This window comes from Pseudophryne corroboree, chromosome 1 (genome assembly GCF_028390025.1).
Source record: "Pseudophryne corroboree isolate aPseCor3 chromosome 1, aPseCor3.hap2, whole genome shotgun sequence".
Taxonomy (NCBI): domain Eukaryota; kingdom Metazoa; phylum Chordata; class Amphibia; order Anura; family Myobatrachidae; genus Pseudophryne; species Pseudophryne corroboree.
Genome location: NC_086444.1, coordinates 564,904,026 through 564,928,250, shown reverse-complemented (window position 1 = coordinate 564,928,250; position 24,225 = coordinate 564,904,026). Strand labels below are relative to the sequence as shown.

The 24,225-nt window shown below is 45.8% G+C and overlaps 1 protein-coding gene across 3 annotated transcripts in view; it reads left to right on the top strand.

The window, feature by feature from the left end:
- Window positions 1–24,225, top strand: part of DENND4C (DENN domain containing 4C) — a 470,132-nt gene that overhangs the window by 361,126 nt on the left and 84,781 nt on the right. For 2 of the 3 annotated variants that reach the window (XM_063914175.1, XM_063914173.1), the window contains exons 17-21: window positions 5,027–5,233; window positions 6,333–6,461; window positions 12,657–12,801; window positions 14,019–14,174; window positions 16,389–16,544. In XM_063914175.1, coding sequence (XP_063770245.1) covers window positions 5,027–5,233; window positions 6,333–6,461; window positions 12,657–12,801; window positions 14,019–14,174; window positions 16,389–16,544 — 793 coding nt within the window. The remainder of the gene's footprint in view (window positions 1–5,026; window positions 5,234–6,332; window positions 6,462–12,656; window positions 12,802–14,018; window positions 14,175–16,388; window positions 16,545–24,225) is intronic. The other variant, XM_063914174.1, reaches the window with a different exon arrangement.

The following is a 24,225-nucleotide window of genomic DNA, read 5'->3' as shown; positions in this document are numbered from 1 at the left end:
ACGCAATAAAACATGATAAAAATACCTTACATGGCAAAAAATACATCACATATAGCTCCTGGGCTATATGGATGCATTTAACCCCTGCCAGAATATACAGAAAAACGGGAGATAAGGCCGCCGAAAAGGGGGCGGAGCCTATCTCCTCAGCACACTGGCGCCATTTTCCCTCACAGCTCAGTTGGAGGGAAGCTCCCTGGCTCTTCCCTGCAGTCACTACACTACAGAAAGGGTTAAAAAAAGAGAGGGGGGCACTAATTAGGCGCAGTATTAAAACATATAGCAGCTATAAGGGGAAAAACACTTATATAAGGTTATACCTGTATATATATATATATAGCGCTCTGGTGTGTGCTGGCATACTCTCCCTCTGTCTCCCCAAAGGGCTAGTGGGGTCCTGTCCTCTATCAGAGCATTCCCTGTGTGTGTGCTGTGTGTCGGTACGTTTGTGTCGACATGTATGAGGAGAAAAAATGGAGACGGAGCAGAGTGTCTGTAACAGTGATGTCACCACCTAGGGGGTCGACACCTGAGTGGATGTACTGTTGAAAATTACGTGACAGTGTCAGCTCTGTATAAAAAAACAGTGGTTGACATGAGACAGCCGGCTACTCAGCTTGTGCCTGTCCAGACGTCTCATAGGCCGTCAGGGGCTCTAAAGCGCCCGTTACCTCAGATGGCAGATACAGACGCCGACATGGATACTGACTCCTGTGTAGACGGTGAAGAGACAACCGTGATTTCCAGTAGGGCCACACGTTACATGATTGAGACAATGGAAAATGTTTTATACATTTCTGATAATACGAGTACCACCAAAAAGGGGTATTATGTTCGGTGAGGGAAAAACTACCTGTAGTTTTCCTGAATCTGAGAAATAAAATGAGGTGTGTGATGATGCGTGGGTTTCCCCCCGATAACAATTGATAATTTCTTAAAAAGTATTGGCTGTATACCCTTTCCCGCCAGAGGTTAGGGTGCGTTGGGAAACACCCCCTAGGGGGGATAAGGCGCTCACACGCTTGTAAGAACAAGGGCTCTACCCTCTCATGAGATGGCCGCCCTTAAGGATCCTGCTGATAGAAAGCAGGAGGGTATCCAAAAATGTATTCACACACATACTGGTGTTATACTGCGACCAGCAATCGCCTCAGCCTGGAGGTGCAGTGCTGGGTTGGCATGGTCGGATTCCCTGACTGGAAATATTGATATCCTAGATAAGGATAGTATATTATTGCCTATAGAGCATTTAAAAGATGCATTTCTATATATGCATGATGCACAGCGGAATATTTGCCGACTGGCATCAAGTATAAGTGCGTTGTCCAATTCTACCAGTAAAATGGTCAGGTGATGCGGATTCCAAACGGCATTTGGAAGTATTGCCTTTGAAAGGGGACATTTGGGGTCGGTCTTTTAGACCTGGTGGCCACGGCAACAACTGGGAAATCCACGTTTGTACCCCAGGTCGCCTCTCAAAATAAGACGCCGTATTATCAGGCGCAGTCCTTTGTTGGCAAGCGGACAAAAGGTTCCTCTTTTCTGCTCGTGACAGAGGGAGAGGAAAAAGGCTGAAGAGATTACCCAGTTCCCAGGAACAGAAACCCTTTCCCGCCTCTGCAAAGCCCTCAGTATGACGCTAGGGCCTTACAAGCTCAGGCACGGTGGGGGCCCGTTCTCAATGAATTTCAGTGCGCAGTGGGCTCACTCGCAAGTAGACCCCTGGACCCTTCAGGTAATATCTCAAGGGTACATATTGGAATTCGAGACGTCTCCCCCTCGCCGTTTCCAAAAGTCGGCTTTACCGACGTCTCCCTCTGACAGGGAGGCAGTTTTGGAAGCCATTCACAAGCTGTATTCCCAGCAGGTGATAATCAAGGTACCCCTCCTGCAACAGGGAACGGGGTATTATTCCACACTATTGTGGTACCGAAGCCAGACGGCTCGGTGAGACCGATTCTAAATCTAAAATCTTTGAACACTTACATACAGAGGTTCAAATTCAAGATTGAGTCACTCAGAGCAGTGATTGCGAACCTGGAAGAAGGGGACTACATGATGTCTCGGGACATCAAGGATGCTTACCTTCATGTCAAAATTTACCCTTCTCACCAAGGGTACCTCAGGTTATGGTACAGAACTGTCACTATCAGTTCAGACACTGCCGTATGGATGGTCCACGGCACCCCGGGTCTTTACCAAGGTAATGGCTGAAATGATATCCCTTCGAAGGAAGGGAATTTTAGTTATCCCTTACTTGGACGATTCCCTGATAAGGGTAAGATCCAGGGAACAGTTGGAAGTCGGTGTAGCACTATCTCAGGTAGTGTTGCGGCAGCACGATTGGATTCTCAATATTCCAAAATCGCAGCTGGTTCCGACGACTTGTCTTCTGTTTCCTAGGGATGTTCCTGGACACAGTCCAGAAAAAAAGGTGTTTCTCCCGGAAGAGAAAGCCAGGGAGTTATCCGAGCTAGTCAGGAACCTCCTAAAACCGAACCAAGTCTCAGTGCATCAATGCACAAGGGTTCTGGGTAAAAATGGTGGCTTCCTACGAAGCAATCCCATTCTTTAGATTCCACGCAAGAACTTTCCAGTGGAACCTACTGGACAAATGGTCCGGGTCGCATTTTCAGATGCATCAGCGGATAACCCTGTCACCAAGGACAAGGGTATCCATCCTGTGGTGGTTGCAGAGTGCTCATCTTCTAGAGGGCCGCAGATTCGGCATACAGGACTGGGTCCTGGTGACCACGGATGCCAGCCTGCGAGGCTGGGGAGCAGTCACACAGGGAAGGAATATCCAGGGCTTAGGGTCAAGCCTGGATACATCACTTCACATAAATATCCTGAAGCTAAGGGCCATTTACAATGCTCTAAGCTTAGCAAGACCTCTGCTTCAAGGTCAGCCGGTGTTGATCCAGTCGGACAACATCATGGCAGTCACTCACGTAAACAGACAGGGTGGCACAAGAAGCAGGAGGGTAATGGCAGAAGCTGCAGGGATTCTTCGCTGGGCGGAAAATCATGTGATAGCACTGTCAACAGTATTCATTCCGGGAGTGGACAACTGGGAAGCAGACTTCCTCAGCACGACCTCCACCGGGGAGAGTGGGGACTTCACCCAGAAGTCGTCCACATGATTAAAAAACTCGACAGGTATTGCGCCAGGTCAAGAGACCCTCAGGCAATAGTTGTAGACGCTCTGGTAACACCGTGGGTGTACCAGTCAGTGTATGTGTTCCCTCCTCTGCCTCTCATACCCAAGGTACTGAGATTGATAAGATGGAGAGGAGAAAGCACTATATTCGTGGCTCCGGATTGGCCAAGAAGGACTTGGTAACCGGAACTTCAAGAGATGCTCACGGAGGATCCGTGGCCTCTACCTCTAAGAAGGGACCTGCTCCAGCAAGGACCCTGTCTGTTCCAAGACTTACCGCGGCTGCGTTTGACGGCATGCCGGTTGAACACCGGATCCTGAAGGAAAAAAGGCATTCCGGATGAAGTCATCCATATCCTGATCTAAAGCCAGGAAGGATGTAACCGCAAAAACATTATCACCGCAATTGGCGAAAATATGTTGCGTAGTGCGAGGCCAGTAAGGCCCGACGGAGGAAATTCAACTGGGTCGATTCCTACATTTCCTGCAAACAGGAGTGTCTATGGGCCTGAAATTGGGGTCCATTAAGGTTCAGATTTCGGCCCTGTCAATTTTCTTCCAAAAAAGAACTAGTCCCTGAAGTTTAGACGTTTGTAAAAGGGGTACTGCATATACAGCCTCCTTTTGTGCCTCCAGTGGCAATTTGGGATCTCAATGTAGTTTGGGTTCCAAAAGTCACATTGGTTTGAACCACTTAAATCTGTGGAGTTAAAATATCTCACATGGAAAGTGGTCATGCTGTTGGCCCTGGCCTGGGCCAGGCGCGTGTCAGAATTGGCGGCTTTATCCTGTAAAAGCCCTTATCTGATTTTCCATTCGGACAGGGCGGAATTGAGGACTCGTCCTCAGTTTTTCCCTAAAGTGGTTCCAGCGTTTTCACCTGAACCAACCTATTGTGGTGCCTGCGGCTACTAGGGACTTGGAGGAATCCAAGTTGCTGGATGTTGTCAGGGCCCTGAAAATATGTTTCCAGGACGGCTGGAGTCAGGAAATCTGACTCGCTGTTTATCCTGTATGCACCCAACAAGCTGGGTGCTCCTGCTTCTAAGCAGACTATTGCTCGTTGGATTTGTAGTACAATTCAGCTGGCACATTCTGTGGCAGGCCTGCCACAGCTAAAATCTGTAAAAGCCCGTTCCACAAGGAAAGGGGGCTCATCTTGGGCGGCTGCCCGAGGGGTCTCGGCTTTACAACTTTGCCGAGCAGCTACTTGGTCAGGGGCAAACACGTTTGCTAAATTCTACAAATTTGATACCCTGGCTGAGGAGGACCTGGAGTTCTCTCATTCGGTGCTGCAGAGTCATCCGCACTCTCCCGCCCGTTTGGGAGCTTTGGTATAATCCCCATGGTCCTTACGGAGTCCCCAGCATCCACTTAGGACGTTAGAGAAAATAAGAATTTACTTACCGATAATTCTATTTCTCATAGTCCGTAGTGGATGCTGGGCGCCCATCCCAAGTGCGGATTGTCTGCAATACTTGTACATAGTTATTGTTACAAAAATCGGGTTATTATTGTGGGGAGCCATCTTTTCAGAGGCTCCTCTGTTATCATACTGTTAACTGGGTTCAGATCACAAGTTATACGGTGTGATTGGTGTGGCTGGTATGAGTCTTACCCGGGATTCAAAATCCTTCCTTATTGTGTACGCTCGTCCGGGCACAGTATCCTAACTGAGGCTTGGAGGAGGGTCATAGTGGGAGGAGCCAGTGCACACCAGTTAGTCCTAAAGCTTTCTTTAGATGTGCCCAGTCTCCTGCGGAGCCGTTATTCCCCATGGTCCTTACGGAGTCCCCAGCATCCACTACGGACTATGAGAAATAGAATTATCGGTAAGTAAATTCTTATTTTTTATTCCCCCTGTAGGAGATTAAAACTGCTCACAAATTGGCCAGGAAATATTACAACAATACCAACAATTGGCCCAAGTGCCTGTTCAGCAATTGTTTCAGCCTGTGGTTCATCTGCCTGCCAGTGTACGTCAAGGTGTCGCTATCAAAGTCTCGAGCTCTTCAGAAGTCTTATGATGTGCTGGTGAAAATGAGGAAGACTGAGGTGGATCCTCTAGATGAGGTGATTTCAAGGCAAAAAACAAGCAATCAGATGTATAGTGATTATGTTTACTAGACTTCCAATTCTCCACCACTGCATAATTCTGTTATCAGGTACTTCCAGGAGTTTCCTGAGTAATCATGTCTGTTACTGTGAGTGCGTACGATTAACACACGTAGGCATGGTAGGGAATAACATGAACTCATGACCTTTAGCATTAATTGAAGAGACAGTAAAGACACTGCTCTGGTGGGTTGGCTCCCAGCTACAGCAACACTTTAACTTAAACCCCTTTTCCACCTAAAACGCGTCGCAGCCGGGGAGCCTGACACCGCTGCTGCCCGGCTGTGACCCACATCAGCCCCCTTTCCATCTACGTTCACCATCCCGGCATATTGCCAGGTTGGTGACGCGGTGGGGGGTAGTGCCCTTCCATACAGTGTAAACTGGAAACGGGTCACATCGACCCAGCTTCTGTTTACACAGCACAGCTTGCCGGGTTGAACCCGTGTTCAACCCTGCAAGCTACCAGAATTGGAATACCGGGTCACTCGACCCGGATTATTCCAACTCGGCCCTTTTACACCAACCAGCAACACGGGTTATGCGCGTTCATGTGCAATAACCGTGTTATATGCTGGTTGGTGTAAAAGGGTTATAAATGACAACTGAAGAATTACAAAAGAGGAGAAAAGGTTTCGTCAGACACTGTACTTTTTACTGACCTCGTGTCATGATCTTCCATGAGTCTCCTCTGTGTGTCGGTAATTAAGGTGTACAGCATAGGTGTTAAAACATTGCATTTTGTTATAACAGGTGTATGTTTTTCATCAGCAATTCAAGTTCCAGAAGTTATATATGTCTTTTGCAGTATCAAAGGCCACAACAACTTGAATATGAAACTATTATTTATTTTCCATTCCAATAGGGCAAAGTATTTTGTTTAAAAAATAATAACAAATTGTGTTTATAACTTGTTTTCATTTAGCTAAGGGTGTTGTATAAATTCCCTGTTACCAATATGTTTTTAGTTCCATTTCTATCCTATATATCTTCTTTGTGAGTCCATGTGGTGTGAAGTACTGTTGGCAGTGTGTTTACCTTATTATGTACCTTTTAGGTGTGTTACAGAGTAGTTATGCAGCTGTGCGGCCTTTGGGAGAACCCTGCTTTGGCAGTAAGAGTCCTGTTTGAAATGAAGAATGCTGGCATACAGCCTAATGCAATCACGTACGGTTATTATAACAAAGTAAGCTTTATGCTGGGTCACATTACTTTATTCTTTCTATGAAGTATAGTATTCTCTTCCATTTTAGGTATAGTTCCCAATGTGTATGGTGATTCTTCTGGCCAAGTTTTACAATATGTTTCATAAAATAATAGTTCTAAATAAAAATGTTTGGAAAATCTAGCTAGAATTATTTTAATTTTATTGCATTCAATGTAATCTGTCCCTGCTCTAAGGGAGCTTTACTGTCTTTTTCTCTAACGTCCTAGTGGATGCTGGGACTCCGTCAGGACCATGGGGAATAGCGGGCTCCGCAGGAGACAGGGCACATCTAAATAAAGCTTTTAGGATCACATGGTGCGTACTGGCTCCTCCCCCTATGACCCTCCTCCAAGCCTCAGTTAGGTTTTTGTGCCCGTCCGAGAAGGGTGCAATCTAGGTGGCTCTCCTAAAGAGCTGCTTAGAAAAAGTTTTTTTAGGTTTAAATCTCAGTGAATCCTGCTGGCAACAGGATCACTGCATCGAGGGACTTAGGGGAGAGATTTCCAACTCACCTGCGTGCAGGATGGATTGGAGTCTTAGGCTACTGGACACTTAGCTCCAGAGGGAGTCGGAACACAGGTCCTCCTGGGGTTCGTCCCGGAGCCGTGCCGCCGATCCCCCTTACAGACGCTGAAGACGGAGGTCCGGAAAGCAGGCGGCAGAAGACTCCTCAGTCTTCATGAAGGTAGCGCACAGCACTGCAGCTGTGCGCCATTGTTGCTACACGTCTCACTGATTCAGTCACGGAGGGTGCAGGGCGCTGCTGGGGGCGCCCTGGGCAGCAATATTAAATACCTTTAGTGGCAAAATAAATACATCACATATAGCCATTAAGGCTATATGTATGTATTTAACCCAGGCCAGTTTTCTTAAAACCCGGGAGAAAAGCCCGCCGGAAAAGGGGCGGAGCTTATTCTCCTCAGCACTCAGCGCCATTTTCCTGCTCAGCTCCGCTGGTGAGGAAGGCTCCCAGGACTCTCCCCTGCACTGCACTACAGAAACAGGGTAACAAAGAGAAGGGGGGCATAATTTGGCGATATTGATATATTAAAAGCGCTTATATCAAAAACAACACCTTCTAGGGTTGTTTATATACATTTATAGCGTTTTTGGTGTGTGCTGGCAAACTCTCCCTCTGTCTCCCCAAAGGGCTAAGAGGGTCCTGTCTTCGATTAGAGCATTCCCTGTGTGGCTGCTGTGTGTCGGTACGTGTGTGTCGACATGTATGAGGACGATGTTGGTGTGGAGGCAGAGCAATTGCCGGTAATGGTGATGTCACCCCCTAGGGAGTCGACACCGGAATGGATGGCTTTAGTTATGGAATTACGTGATAATGTTAGCACATTACAAAAGTCAGTTGACGAAATGAGACGGCCGGAAAACCAGTTAGTACCGGCTCAGGCGTCTCAGACACCGTCAGGGGCTGTAAAACGTCCCTTACCTCAGTCAGTCGACACGGGTACCGACACAGATGAATCTAGTGTCGACGGTGAAGAAACAAACGTATTTTCCAATAGGGCCACACGTTATATGATCACGGCAATGAAGGAGGCTTTGCAGATCTCTGATACTGCTGGTACCTCAAAAAGGGGTATTATGTGGGGGGTGAAAAAACTACCTGTAGCTTTTCCAGAATCAGAGAAATTGAATGACGTGTGTGACGAAGCGTGGGTTAACCCAGATAGAAAACTGCTAATTTCCAAGAAGTTATTGGCATTATACCCTTTCCCACCAGAGGTTAGGGCGCGCTGGGAAACACCCCCTAGGGTGGATAAGGCGCTCACACGTTTATCAAAGCAAGTGGCGTTGCCGTCTCCTGATACGGCCGCCCTCAAGGATCCAGCAGATAGGAGGCTGGAAACTACACTGAAGAGTATATACACACATACTGGTGTTATACTGCGACCGGCAATAGCCTCAGCCTGGATGTGCAGTGCTGGGGTAGTGTGGTTGGATTCTCTGACTGAAAATATTGATACCCTGGATAGGGACAGTATTTTATTGACTCTAGAGCAATTAAAGGATGCCTTTCTTTATATGCGAGATGCTCAGAGGGATATTTGTACTCTAGCATCAAGAGTAAGCGCGATGTCCATATCTGCCAGAAGAAGTTTATGGACGCGACAGTGGTCAGGTGATGCGGATTCCAAAAGGCATATGGAAGTATTGCCATATAAAGGAGAGGAATTATTTGGGGTCGGTCTTTCGGACCTGGTGGCCACGGCAACTGCCGGCAAATCCACTTTTTTACCTCAGACCCCCTCCCAACAGAAAAAGACACCGTCTTTTCAGCCGCAGTCCTTTCGCTCCTATAAAAACAAGCGACCAAAAGGACAGTCTTATCTGCCGCGAGGCAGAGGAAAGGGTAAGAGAGGGCAGCAAGCAGCCCCTGCCCAGGACCAGAAGCCCGCCCCGGGTTCTACAAAGCCATCAGCATGACGCTGGGGCTTTACAAGCGGACTCAGGAGCGGTGGGGGGTCGACTCAAGATTTTCAGCAATCAGTGGGCTCGCTCACAAGTGGACCCGTGGATCCTGCAGATAATATCTCGGGGTTACATGTTGGAGTTCGAAAGGTCTCCCCCTCGCCGGTTCCTAAAGTCTGCTTTACCAACGTCTCCCTCAGAAAGGACGTCGGTTTTGGAAGCCATTCACAAGCTGTATTCTCAGCAGGTGATAGTCAAGGTACCCCTCCTACAACAGGGAAAGGGGTATTATTCCACACTATTTGTGGTACCGAAGCCCGACGGTTCGGTAAGACCTATTCTAAACCTGAAATCCTTGAACCTGTACATACAGAAATTCAAGTTCAAGATGGAGTCACTCAGAGCAGTGATAGCGAATCTGGAAGAAGGGGACTTCATGGTGTCCCTGGACATAAAAGATGCTTATCTGCATGTCCCAATTTACCCCTCACACCAAGGGTATCTCAGGTTCGTGATACAAGACTGTCATTATCAGTTTCAAACGCTGCCGTTTGGTTTGTCCACGGCCCCTCGGGTCTTTACCAAGGTAATGACCGAAATGATGGTTCTTCTACGAAGAAAAGGCGTATTAATTATCCCTTACTTGGACGATCTCCTGATAAGGGCAAAGTCCAGAGAACAGCTGGAAGTCGGTGTAGCACTAACCCAGGTAGTGCTTCAGCAACACGGGTGGATTCTGAATCTTCCAAAATCTCAATTGACCCCGACAACTCGTCTGCTGTTCCTGGGAATGATTCTGGACACGGTTCAGAAAAAGGTGTTTCTCCCGGAGGAGAAAGCAAGGGAGTTATCCGAACTTGTCAGGAACCTCCTAAAACCAGGAACTGTGTCAGTACATCAATGCACAAGAGTCCTGGGAAAGATGGTGGCTTCTTACGAAGCGATTCCATTCGGCAGATTCCATGCACGGACATTTCAGTGGGATCTGCTGGACAAATGGTCCGGATCGCATCTGCACATGCATCAGCGGATAACACTGTCACCAAGAACAAGGTTGTCTCTCCTGTGGTGGTTGCAGAGTGCCCATCTGTTAGAGGGCCGCAGATTCGGCATACAGGACTGGGTCCTGGTGACTACGGATGCCAGCCTACGAGGCTGGGGAGCAGTCACACAGGGAAGAAACTTCCAGGGCGTGTGGTCAAACCTGGAGACGTCCCTTCACATAAATATACTGGAGCTAAGAGCGATCTACAATGCTCTAAGCCTGGCAAAATCGCTGCTTCAGGGTCAGCCGGTGTTGATCCAGTCGGACAACATCACGGCAGTCGCCCACGTAAACCGACAAGGCGGCACGAGAAGCAGAAGAGCAATGACAGAAGCTGCAAGGATTCTGCGCTGGGCGGAGAATCATGTCATAGCACTGTCAGCAGTGTTCATCCCGGGAGTGGACAACTGGGAAGCAGACTTCCTCAGCAGACACGACCTTCACCCGGGAGAGTGGGGACTTCATCCAGAAGTCTTCCACATGATTGTGAACCGTTGGGAAAAACCAAAGGTGGACATGATGGCGTCTCGCCTCAACAAAAAATTGGACAGATATTGCGCCAGGTCAAGAGACCCTCAGGCAATAGCTGTGGACGCTCTGGTAACACCGTGGGTGTACCAGTCAGTGTATGTGTTCCCTCCTCTGCCTCTCATACCAAAGGTACTGAGAATTATACGGAAAAGAGGAGTAAGAACAATACTGGTGGCTCCGGACTGGCCAAGAAGAACTTGGTATCCGGAACTTCAGGAGATGCTCACGGAGGATCCGTGGCCTCTACCTCTAAGAAGGGATCTGCTTCAGCAGGGACCTTGTATGTTCCAAGACTTACCGCGTCTGCGTTTGACGGCATGGCGGTTGAACGCCGGATTCTAAAAGAAAAGGGCATTCCAGAGGAAGTTATTCCTACCTTGATTAAGGCTAGAAAGGAAGTGACTGTACAACATTATCACCGCATTTGGCGGAAATATGTTGCGTGGTGTGAGGCCAAGAAGGCTCCAACGGAAGAATTTCAATTGGGTCGATTCTTACATTTCCTGCAAGCAGGATTGTCTATGGGCCTAAAATTGGGGTCCATTAAAGTTCAAATTTCGGCCTTATCAATCTTCTTCCAGAAGGAATTGGCATCAGTGCCTGAAGTACAAACTTTTGTCAAAGGTGTACTACATATACAACCCCCAATAGTGCCTCCAGCGGCACCGTGGGATTTGAACGTAGTTTTGAATTTTCTCAAATCTCATTGGTTTGAGCCTCTAAAATCGGTAGATTTAAAATACCTTACATGGAAGGTAACCATGCTATTGGCCCTGGCTTCAGCCAGGAGAGTTTCAGAGTTGGCGGCTTTATCATACAAAAGCCCATATCTGATTTTCCATTCGGACAGGGCAGAACTGCGGACACGTCCTCATTTTCTCCCTAAGGTGGTTTCGGCTTTTCACTTGAACCAGCCTATTGTGGTGCCTGCGGCTACTAGCGACTTGGAGGACTCCAAGTTACTGGACGTTGTCAGAGCATTAAAAATATATATTTCAAGGACAGCTGGAGTCAGAAAATCTGACTCGTTGTTTATATTGTATGCACCCAACAAGATGGGTGCTCCTGCGTCTAAACAGACGATTGCACGTTGGATCTGTAGCACAATCCAACTTGCACATTCTGTGGCAGGCCTGCCACAGCCTAAATCTGTAAAGGCCCACTCCACAAGGAAAGTGGGCTCATCTTGGGCGGCTGCCCGAGGGGTCTCGGCATTACAACTTTGCCGAGCAGCTATGTGGTCAGGGGAGAACACGTTTGTAAAATTTTACAAATTTGATACTCTGGCTAAGGAGGACCTGGAGTTCTCTCATTCGGTGCTGCAGAGTCATCCGCACTCTCCCGCCCGTTTGGGAGCTTTGGTATAATCCCCATGGTCCTGACGGAGTCCCAGCATCCACTAGGACGTTAGAGAAAATAAGAATTTACTTACCGATAATTCTATTTCTCATAGTCCGTAGTGGATGCTGGGCGCCCATCCCAAGTGCGGATTGTCTGCAATACTTGTACATAGTTATTGTTACAAAGATCGGGTTATTACTATTGTTGTGAGCCATCTTTTCAGAGGCTACTTCGTTTTTTGTTATCATACTGTTAACTGGGTTCAGATCACAAGTTGTACGGTGTGATTGGTGTGGCTGGTATGAGTCTTACCCGGGATTCAAGATCCTTCCTTATTGTGTACGCTCGTCCGGGCACAGTACCTAACTGAGGCTTGGAGGAGGGTCATAGGGGGAGGAGCCAGTACGCACCATGTGATCCTAAAAGCTTTATTTAGATGTGCCCTGTCTCCTGCGGAGCCCGCTATTCCCCATGGTCCTGACGGAGTCCCAGCATCCACTACGGACTATGAGAAATAGAATTATCGGTAAGTAAATTCTTATTATTCTAAAGCAGACAGGTAACATACCAATATGTTTTTGGAGTGATAGAGGATACAGAAGCATCAAGCAGATTGATAGACATGGAGAAAACCTGTAAGCCCATACAGATAGAGCCTTGATCATAATTGATCACACAGCACTCATCAGTGCTACGTCCAAAGTGGCCGGTAATTTACCGCAGTTAATGGATTTGGCCATGGTAGTTGTGCACAAAGCTTAGATATTTACATTTACAGTAAATATGAAAGATAAGGTTGGGCTGGGATAATTACACATATATTTTGGTTCCAGGTTGTACTAGTGAGTCCATGGCCAAGCAGTAACCGCAGTGGAAACTTTCTATGGACGAAAGTCCGAAATGTGATATTTGGTTTGGCTCAGTTTCGAAAGCCAATGAAAAGAACAAAGCCAGTGCCTAAGGCCTCTTCAGTAGCAGGTACTAACTAACTTGTTTGTACAGTCACTCACATTCTTCCTTATTAGTAAATACCGGCAATTGCTAAAATCGAACATTTTCAACCATTTCTAAATTTCTCTTTTTTTATTTTTTTAAGGGCATGTCTCTGCTCATTGTAACGTCACTGAGATGTCCTTTTCTTGTTTTAAACAGAACTCTGACAACAACTGTACAAATGTGACCTTTTTACCAAATAGGTTTGAAATTTGATTTCATGTTCCTATTTGTGTTGAGGTTTTTTTAAGCTGCAGTCAGCATTTTACAACTTGATGGATTACCACTCAGAAGACACCAGTATATTTTAGCACAAGCCGATATTTGCTTTAATAAATGTAATGGTATCAGCTGTAGTTGGCTGTTTACTAGAGAAAATGTAGCCAGTGATAGCGTTTATTGATTCTTGCCATGCTCTGAGTTTACAATTTACTAACGTATGAGGGTAACACTTACCTAGTGCCTAGCTGTGTCATTGCATCTGTTGTTTACCTGGCTACTGTAGCTTGGTAATAACATTTATCCTGAGTTAGGCAGGTTGTGGGTGTATTCCCATCCCCCCCGCAGCACATAATCATATATCTTCTGCACCTCGAAGCGAATGTGCTGCTGAAGTGTGTCAGTGAGAAATATTCTGAGTTGAATTCAATTTGAATAATGTGTGAAATGAATTGCAGGGAACATTCTGTTTTCTAAAATACATTTCTTGAGCGAATGACGGATTCCCAGGAATGTGCCTCACCCAGATCCATTAAGATGAAACTATTTGCATGTATTGTACAACTTATTTATCTTAGTTACAGTGTAGGCCACAACTGTTTACTGACTCTAAAAAGAATGGTATTTGAGGGAATGCTGGGTTCTGCTGTGTATGTACTGGTGACATGTTATCAATATGCCTGGACTATTACAGCTCATAAGCAAATTACTGACAACCTTTTACCCTGGCTCATATTTACATGTGATTTCATTCAGAGAATAGTTTTTTTATAGTCGGGTATACTTCAAAGTAGCCCATTTTGTAAAGGCTGGTTGAGCAGAAGACATCTAATTACTTTGAAACTTATTTTGTTTCTCATAAGTCCTGAAATTGTTTTCCATTTCTTGTCCAAAGTGATATCACTTAGTAGATCTAGAGTTATAGCATATTAGTGGAATATACTTTTGTATGGATGCTTTGTTCATTTGCCTTGTCTCTTCAGCTCATCAAAGTGCTGCACGTAGGAGTGTTGGGGACTTGGTGAGCCATCATGGTGTGGATAACTCTAATGATGCTAACCCTGGGGAGCACACACTCTTCGTGAGGAATTTAATCAGGCTTGATTCTACTGATTCTACTGATAAGCACTTTAGCACAGGTATAATCCAGGAGCTACTAACCCTCCCTTTCCCTCATCTACATCCTAGTCCCACCGCTCATGTGCCGCTAACATTATATAGGGCAGATTCAATTAGCCAACGGCTGGAACAGCTTTCCTTGACTGTGCGCGTTACATGACTGCTGATTCCACTCACAGCCTATGGGGGTTCGAGCAGAGTCAGCCTACCATAACTGATATATATACAACGCGAGCTACCGATGGTGACTGCTTGTAATTGAATCTGCCTAGATACTTTGCCTGGTACAGCCTCACTGAACTCTGTTAGATACCTCTTTCTTTTATCATTTAATTGAATTCACTTATGGTTTGCTGTGCTTTTACTAATGCAGGCTTTTTTTTTATAATGAATGTAAGCTCTGATGGTGGACACCTTTTTAAAAGCCTTTTTTCTTTTCTTTTTCCTTTCTGGATGGCGGTGGGTGTTTGGAAGGGCAGAGGGGTTTTCATGTTTTGTGCTCTTTTGTTAAGACTGTATCTGGTCTATAGGTCAACCACTTATGGTCGACATGGTAAAAAGGTTGACAGGTTCAAATGGTCGACTTGATAATGTTAGACACAGTATATTGCCGACATGAATATGTTTAAAAAAAAATGCATTCTTTCACCTTTTCATACTTTATCATCTGTCAGGCCTGGCCAACCTGTGGCTCTCCAGATGTTGTGAAACTACACATCCCAGCATACTCTGCTGCAGATTTAGCATGGCCTAAAAGTAATACTGTGTCAGGGCATGCTGGGATTTGTAGTTTCTCAACAGCTGGAGAGCCACCGGTTGGCCAGGCCTGATCTATGTGGACTGCGATTGGGAAAGGTAACATGGGAGCGATGCGGTACACTAATTGGGGTTTCATGTGTGGAAATCTACAATTTGACACCCAGAAAACATAAAACTCTCAAGTCGATCTTTTTCACATGTTGACCTTTTGCTTGTGTCGACCTTTTAGGGTCGACCTTTTGAACCACACCCATTATGACTGGTGAAACTTGCAAGTAATAAAGTTTTGAGAAGAAATATTGTATTTTATGGTTAGTTTCTCATGTAAAAGTATTATGCATTTTCTCTTTTGCAAATTACGTTTTAGTTTTTTTTTTCACCTGTGAGGACTATTCAGGTGGAGGTTGGAAATGCTTGCTGGGTATTATATGTGACCTCCCTTAACACTTCGTTCCAAAACCAGTTGTTCAGTCCAGGGGATATATTTACTAAATGGTCGATTTTTATCGATTTCACATCGGTTAAAAACAATCTTAATCGATATTGGGCTTACAGGTCTAAACCAACACATTTACTAACATGATTTTCATATACATTTTTAAATGTTCAGAAATGTGTGTCTTAGCTCTGGAAGGCCAACATCGATTTTAATCGATCTAAAATTGACCTTCAGTAAATATATGCCCAGGAGTTTAAATGCTAGCTAGTTATAGAGCACCCATACTCTAATATAATGCGACTAATAACTGAGAAAAGATAGAAATGTATTCCTAGTTCTAGTGTTTACTATATAATATTTTGTTCATGGAGAATGTCTCTGTATATATTTAAGCTTTGCTTGAAACTGCAGTTAATGGTTACACTTATGTCTGTACCATGATATAGCTAAACCATTTGTTACGACCGGTCTAGATCTCCCAACTGGTTACAAAGGTTATTAAAAGTAAGAGTAAAAAAGTTAATTGGGAAAGGATGATGTGAGCGTAAGGGTAATAAATGCCATGTGAATGCTCTAGTACAGTGTACTGATGTACAATCAGGAATCTCACACCCACAACTCTGCATCATTCAGTGCTAGATTCTAAATACATGGAACCTGTGCAACTTCTGTACTGGTTATACAGATCACTTTCTCAATTCTTACTGTTACTGTTGTTTTGGTGCAAAACTGCTCTTAAAGTAAAACTTCATCCTTGTAATGTAATGAAATGCAAGTCAGTTTTAAAATAGGATTTGTCCAGAACTCACTACAGGATACAATTACGCATAGTCAGCACTCTTTCATGCTTAAAAAAAAAAAAATAATGTCCCTTTTGCTTATGTTAGACAGCATAAGAAGGTATGGCTGCATCAACAAACTTTTTCCATTTTTAGAATTTATTTTTCTATATATTTAAGATTAAGATGCTTATGAAAACACACATGCTAATTTAATCACAGTCTGGCACTTACCATAGTGGTGGCGTGTTTTGTAGGTGGTCATATGGATGAGAGGCCAGGACCCAAAGATGACCTCCACCAAGACAGCACTTTCCTTCACGAAGATCGGAAAACTAGTACAAATGCAGATTCTACTGCCAGGCACCATTCAGGGGGCTATGACAACTTATCTTTATCTACTGATATGTCAGGTAGACTATTTAGCACTTACGTTTACAAGATACTGTACACCAGCCACATGCTTCTATTTACCATACATTAGTAGTATGCAGAACTCTTTCACCCTGCAGAGTAGAATACCTCAGAAATGCTAGCTTTTGCCCAATTTAATTGTATAGGTGATGTACAGCACTTCTTAAATCTTTTATGTATCTATTGCATACAGTATCTTGGGAACTACATTTGTATAGAACAGTGTATTAAGCCTGGAGAAGTGATAAAGCATTGATAAATGCAAGGTGATAACGCACCAGTCAATCGGCTCCAATATATAAATTTACAGTTAGGAGCTGATTTGCTGGTGCATTATAACCTTGCACTTATCGCTGCTTTATCACTTCTCCAGGCTTAATACATCTGCCCCAGTGTCTACAGGGGGGTACACACGGAGAGATCTGTTCTTAAAATCTAAGTAATCCCCCCACCCCTCGCTCAGCACATATCGCGCTATACTGAGCGATGTGTGCTGAGCGGTCTGTGACAGATCGTTTAGCACACATCTCTCCCCGTGTGTACTGTACAGTGTAGATAGAACAATTTAAGTTGTAATCAATGCCAACTTAACCCTTCCACAAAGAAAGTATAAGGCGTTGTAATTAAGATGAAATCTGTTGTCTATGCAGCCATTTTTTCTCTATCGTCCTAGTGGATGCTGGGGTTCCTGAAAGGACCATGGGGAATAGCGGCTCCGCAGGAGACAGGGCACAAAAAGTAAAGCTTTAGGATCAGGTGGTGTGCACTGGCTCCTCCCCCTATGACCCTCCTCCAAGCCTCAGTTAGATTTTTGTGCCCGGCCGAGAAGGGTGCAATCTAGGTGGCTCTCCTGAGCTGCTTAGAATAAAAGTTTAGTTAGGTTTTTTTATTTTCAGTGAGTCCTGCTGGCAACAGGCTCACTGCATCGTGGGACTAAGGGGAGAAGAAACGGACTCACCTGAGTGCAGAGTGGATCGGGTTTCTTAGGCTACTGGACACTAGCTCCAGAGGGACGATCACAGGTTCAGCCTGGATGGGTCACCGGAGCCGCGCCGCCGTCCCCCTTACAGAGCCAGAAGAGACGAAGAGGTCCGGTGAAATCGGCGGCAGAAGACATCCTGTCTTCAGACTAAGGTAGCGCACAGCACCGCAGCTGTGCGCCATTGCTCTCAGCACACTTCACACTCCGGTCACTGAGGGTGCAGGGCGCTGGGGGGGGGAGCGCCCTGAGACGCAATATAACGGAATACCTTAGGTGGCAAAACAGAATACATCACATATAGCTCCTGGGCTATATGGATGTATTTTAATCCCCTGCCATTTTACACAGAAAAGCGGGAGATAAGGACGTCGTGAAGGGGCGGAGCCTATCTCCTCAGCACACAAGCGCCATTTTCCCTCACAGCTCCGCTGGAAGGACGGCTCCCTGACTCTCCCCTGCAGTCCTGCTTCAGAATCAGGGTAAAAAAGAGAAGGGGGGGCATTTTTGGCAGCAAATAACGATAATAACAGCAGCTATAAGGGAATAACACTTATATAAGGTTATCCCTGTATATATATATATAGCGCTGGGTGTGTGCTGGCAGACTCTCCCTCTGTCTCTCCAAAGGGCTAAGTGGGGTCCTGTCCTCTATCAGAGCATTCCCGGTGTGTGTGCTGTGTGTCGGTACGCGTGTGTCGACATGTATGAGGAGGAAAATTATGTGGAGGCGGAGCAGTTGCCTGTGTTGGTGATGTCACCCCCTAGGGAGTCGACACCTGACTGGATGATTGTATTTAAACAATTAAGTGATAATGTCAGCAATTTGCAGAAAACTGTTGACGACATGAGACAGCCGGCAAATCAATTAGTGCCTGTCCAGGCGTCTCAGACACCGTCAGGGGCGCTAAAACGCCCGTTACCTCAGTGGGTCGACACAGACCCTGACACAGATACTGAGTCTAGTGTCGACGGTGACGAGACAAACGTAATGTCCAGTAGGGCCACACGTTACATAATCACGGCAATGAAAGAGGCATTGAACCTTTCTGACACTACAAGTACCACAAAGAAGGGTATTATGTGGGGAGAGAAAAAACTACCAATATTTTTTCCTGAGTCAGAGGAAATAAATGAGGTGTGTGAAAAAGCGTGGGTTTCCCCCGATAAAAAACAGCTAATTTCTAAAAAATTATTAGCATTATATCCTTTCCCACCAGAGGTTAGGGCGCGTTGGGAAACACCCCCTAGGGTAGATAAGGCGCTCACACGTTTATCAAAACAAGTAGCGTTACCGTCTCCTGATACGGCTACCCTCAAAGAACCAGCTGATAGAAGGCTGGAAAATATCCTAAAAAGTATATACACACATACTGGTGTTATACTGCGACCAGCAATCGCCTCAGCCTGGATGTGCAGTGCTGGAGTCGCATGGTCGGATTCCCTGACCGAGAATATTGATACCCTGGATAGGGACAATATTTTGTTAACTATAGAACATTTAAAGGATGCACTACTATATATGCGTGATGCACAGAGGGATATTTGCACCCTGGCATCAAGAATAAGTGCTATGTCCATCTCTGCCAGAAGAGCGTTATGGACGCGACAGTGGTCAGGGGATGCGGATTCCAAACGGCACATGGAAGTATTGCCGTATAAAGGGGAGGAGTTATTTGGGGCTGGTCTATCGGACCTGGTGGCCACGGCAACGGCTGGAAAATCCACCTTTTTACCCCAGGTCACTCCACATCAGCAGAAAAAGACACCGTCTTTTCAAACTCAGTCCTTTCGTTCCCATAAGTACAAGCGAGCAAAAGGCCACTCTTTTCTGCCCCGGGGCAGAGGAAGAGGAAAAAGACTGCACCATGCAGCCGCTTCACAGGAGCAGAAGCCCTCCCCTGCTTCTGCCAAGTCTTCAGCATGACGCTGGGGCTTTACAAGCAGACTCAGATATGGTGGGGGCCCGTCTCAAGAATTTCAACGCGCAGTGGGCTCACTCGCAAGTGGATCCCTGGATTCTACAGGTAGTATCGCAGGGGTACAAACTGGAATTCGAGGCGTTTCCCCCTCGTCGTTTCCTGAAGTCTGCTTTACCAAAGTCTCCCTCCGACAGGGAGGCAGTTTTGGCAGCCATTCACAAGCTGTATTCCCAGCAGGTGATAATCAAGGTACCCCTCCTGCAACAAGGAAAGGGGTATTATTCCACGCTGTTTGTGGTACCGAAGCCGGACGGCTCGGTGAGACCAATTTTAAATCTGAAATCCTTGAACACTTACATAAAAAGGTTCAAATTCAAGATGGAGTCACTCAGAGCAGTGATAGCAAACCTGGAAGAAGGGGACTATATGGTGTCTCTGGACATCAAGGATGCTTATCTCCACGTCCCGATATACCCTTCTCACCAAGGGTACCTCAGGTTTGTAGTACAAAACTGTCATTATCAGTTTCAGACGCTGCCGTTTGGATTGTCCACGGCACCTCGGGTCTTTACCAAGGTAATGGCCGAAATGATGATTCTTCTAAGAAGAAAAGACATTTTAATTATCCCTTACTTGGACGATCTCCTGATAAGGGCAAGATCCAGGGAACAGTTAGAAGTCGGAGTAGCACTATCTCAGGTAGTGTTACGTCAGCACGGGTGGATTCTAAATATTCCAAAATCGCAGCTGATTCCAACGACACGTCTACTGTTCCTAGGAATGATTCTGGACACAGTCCAGAAGAAGGTGTTTCTCCCGGAGGAGAAGGCCAGGGAGTTATCCGAGCTAGTCAGGAACCTCCTAAAACCAGGACAGGTCTCAGTGCATCAGTGCACGAGGGTCCTGGGGAAAATGGTGGCTTCTTACGAAGCGATTCCATTCGGAAGATTCCATGCAAGAACATTTCAGTGGGATCTACTGGACAAATGGTCCGGATCGCATCTGCAGATGCATCAGCGGATAACCCTGTCGCCAAGGACAAGGGTGTCTCTCCTGTGGTGGCTGCAGAGTGCTCATCTACTAGAGGGCCGCAGATTTGGCATTCAGGATTGGATCCTGGTAACCACGGATGCCAGCCTGAGAGGCTGGGGAGCAGTCACACAGGGAAGGAATTTCCAGGGCCTGTGGTCAAGCCTGGAAACGTCTCTTCATATAAACATTCTGGAACTAAGGGCCATTTACAATGCCCTAAGTCAAGCAAAACCTCTGCTTCAGGGTCAGGCGGTGTTGATCCAATCGGACAACATCACGTCAGTCGCCCACGTAAACAGACAGGGCGGCACGAGAAGCAGGAGGGCAATGGCAGAAGCTGCAAGGATTCTTCGCTGGGCGGAAAATCATGTGATAGCACTGTCAGCAGTATTCATTCCGGGAGTGGACAACTGGGAAGCAGACTTCCTCAGCAGACACGACCTTCACCCGGGAGAGTGGGGACTTCACCCAGAAGTCTTCCACCTGATTGTAAACCGTTGGGAAAAACCAAAGGTGGACATGATGGCGTCCCGCCTCAACAAAAAACTGGACAGATATTGCGCCAGGTCAAGGGACCCTCAGGCAATAGCAGTGGACGCTCTGGTAACGCCGTGGGTGTACCAGTCAGTGTATGTGTTCCCTCCTCTGCCTCTCATACCAAAAGTACTGAGAATCATAAGAAGGAGAGGAGTAAGAACTATACTCGTGGTTCCGGATTGACCAAGACGGACTTGGTACCCGGAACTTCAAGAGATGCTCACGGACGAACCGTGGCCTCTACCTCTAAGAAAGGACCTGCTACTGCAGGAGCCTTGTCTGTTCCAAGACTTACCGCGGCTGCGTTTGACGGCATGGCGGTTGAACGCCGGATCCTGAGGGAAAAAGGCATTCCAGAAGAAGTCATCCCTACTCTGGTCAAAGCCAGGAAGGACGTAACCGCAAAACATTATCACCGCATTTGGCGTAAATATGTTGCGTGGTGTGAGGCCAAGAAGGCCCCTACAGAGGAATTTCAACTGGGTCGTTTCCTTCATTTCCTGCAAACAGGACTGTCTATGGGCCTAAAATTAGGGTCCATTAAGGTTCAAATTTCGGCCCTGTCGATTTTCTTCCAGAAAGAACTGGCTTCAGTACCTGAAGTTCAGACATTTGTAAAAGGGGTCCTGCACATACAGCCTCCTTTTGTGCCTCCAGTGGCACCTTGGGATCTCAATGTGGTGTTGAGTTTTCTAAAGTCACATTGGTTTGAACCACTTTCCACTGTGGACTTAAAATATCTCACATGGAAGGTGTCGATGCTGTTAGCCTTGGCTTCAGCCAGGCGTGTGTCAGAATTGGCGGCTTTATCATATAAAAGCCCTTACTTAATTTTTCATTCTGACAGGGCGGAATTGAGGACTCGTCCTCAATTTCTACCTAAGGTGGTTTCTGCATTTCACATGAACCAACCTATTGTGGTACCTGCGGCTACCAGGGACTTAGAGGACTCTAAGTTGCTTGACGTTGTCAGGGCCTTGAAAATATATGTTTCCAGGACGGCTGGAGTCAGAAAATCTGACTCGCTGTTTATCCTGTATGCACCCAACAAGCTGGGTGCTCCTGCTTCTAAGCAGACGATTGCTCGTTGGATTTGTAGTACAATTCAGCTTGCACATTCTGTGGCAGGATTGCCACAGCCAAAATCAGTAAAAGCCCATTCCACAAGGAAAGTGGGCTCATCTTGGGCGGCTGCCCGAGGGGTCTCGGCTTTACAACTTTGCCGAGCAGCTACTTGGTCAGGGGCAAACACGTTTGCTAAATTCTACAAATTTGATACCCTGGCTGAGGAGGACCTGGAGTTCTCTCATTCGGTGCTGCAGAGTCATCCGCACTCTCCCGCCCGTTTGGGAGCTTTGGTATAATCCCCATGGTCCTTTCAGGAACCCCAGCATCCACTAGGACGATAGAGAAAATAAGAATTTACTTACCGATAATTCTATTTCTCGGAGTCCGTAGTGGATGCTGGGCGCCCATCCCAAGTGCGGATTATCTGCAATACTTGTACATAGTTACAAAAATCGGGTTATTATTGTTGTGAGCCATCTTTTCAGAGGCTCCGCTGTTATCATACTGTTAACTGGGTTCAGATCACAGGTTGTACAGTGTGATTGGTGTGGCTGGTATGAGTCTTACCCGGGATTCAAAATCCTTCCTTATTGTGTACGCTCGTCCGGGCACAGTATCCTAACTGAGGCTTGGAGGAGGGTCATAGGGGGAGGAGCCAGTGCACACCACCTGATCCTAAAGCTTTACTTTATGTGCCCTGTCTCCTGCGGAGCCGCTATTCCCCATGGTCCTTTCAGGAACCCCAGCATCCACTACGGACTCCGAGAAATAGAATTATCGGTAAGTAAATTCTTATTATAACACCTGAAGTATGAGACCAAGTAATTCATGTTTACTTAAGATCGTGGCCTTTGTGGTTGCTGGTTTTCTGAATAATGTGTCCTTATTTGGAAGTACGATTGCTGATTTGTTTGGCATGATTTATAACCAGCATTGATGAATAGTGGGTTCAGTATTTAGTTATAAAAGTGCTTTTCTAGTAACATAACAAGCCTTCATTTGTTTATTTATTGTACTGGATCAGAGGAGGTTGAGATCATCTCTACTTTTACCTCTAAAATATGTCCGGAGTCACACTATAAAATAGGATGAAGTATAAATCTGTTGCAAAGTGTAGGCAACGGTGTTTGCACTTGCTAACAACCCCAGTAGACATTGTTATAGTTGTACCCCTATGGTCCGAATTCAGTGGTATTACTGAGATAATTGTGAAAAGTGAAAAATGGGTAAATCTGCTGTGCCCCCCCCCCAAAAAAAAAAAAGAAATGCTAAACGAACATCGGCTAACAGTATAAAAATGTATTATTGGTTACAATATAAGTATTTCTGGTACTTAAATTAGGGCAAATGACTGTTATATGTTTTTTTTTTTTTTTTTTTTAATGAAAAAAAAATAATAGAATGTACTTTTTTTTCCAGCAAAATAATTACTGAAAAGAAATTCTGGGTGCATTAAAATGGGACCAGTATGTGATACCGCCACACGGGATGCCGAATGTCAGGATCCCAACATCTGCATCCTGTTTGGCAGAGTGCCTGCAGGGGGGCAAGCGCAACAAAGCCCCTTGTGGGCTTGGTCTGTTCTCCCTCTATGGGTGTCGTGGACACCCATAGAGTGGGATTCACCAAGGTTGCCAGTATTCCGGCTGCAGTATAGTACCCCAGCCAGAATCCTGATGGGCGGTATGTTAACAGCATACCATAAAAATGTGTTTAAGTATATATTTTGGTCATTTAATGGGACTTTAAAAAATAAATAAAGTGGAAACAGACCAATTGCTCACACCTGCAAGTTTAAAAACACTTGCCCCACTTATAAAGCACCCCAATATACCTGTCCCATACCTTGTACCCCAATTACCATAATTTTGCACTTTTTCACACCGAAAATGAAATGTCATTGGCCAATTAAAATTAATTAACATCTGTGTGCCTAATTAGTCATTCAGGTGGGTGTCAAAGGGGTTCTCAACCAAATCCCGACAGTTTTACCTTAAAAACTGGATTTTCTCCAGGTTTATCACCTGCTCAGAGGTGGTGTATTGAAATTTGCGGTAAAATTACCACAAATACATTTTCGCAGACAATTGAATAGGCGCTTTTCACAATTTGCAGTAAATTCGGCCCTAATGTCTTTTTCCA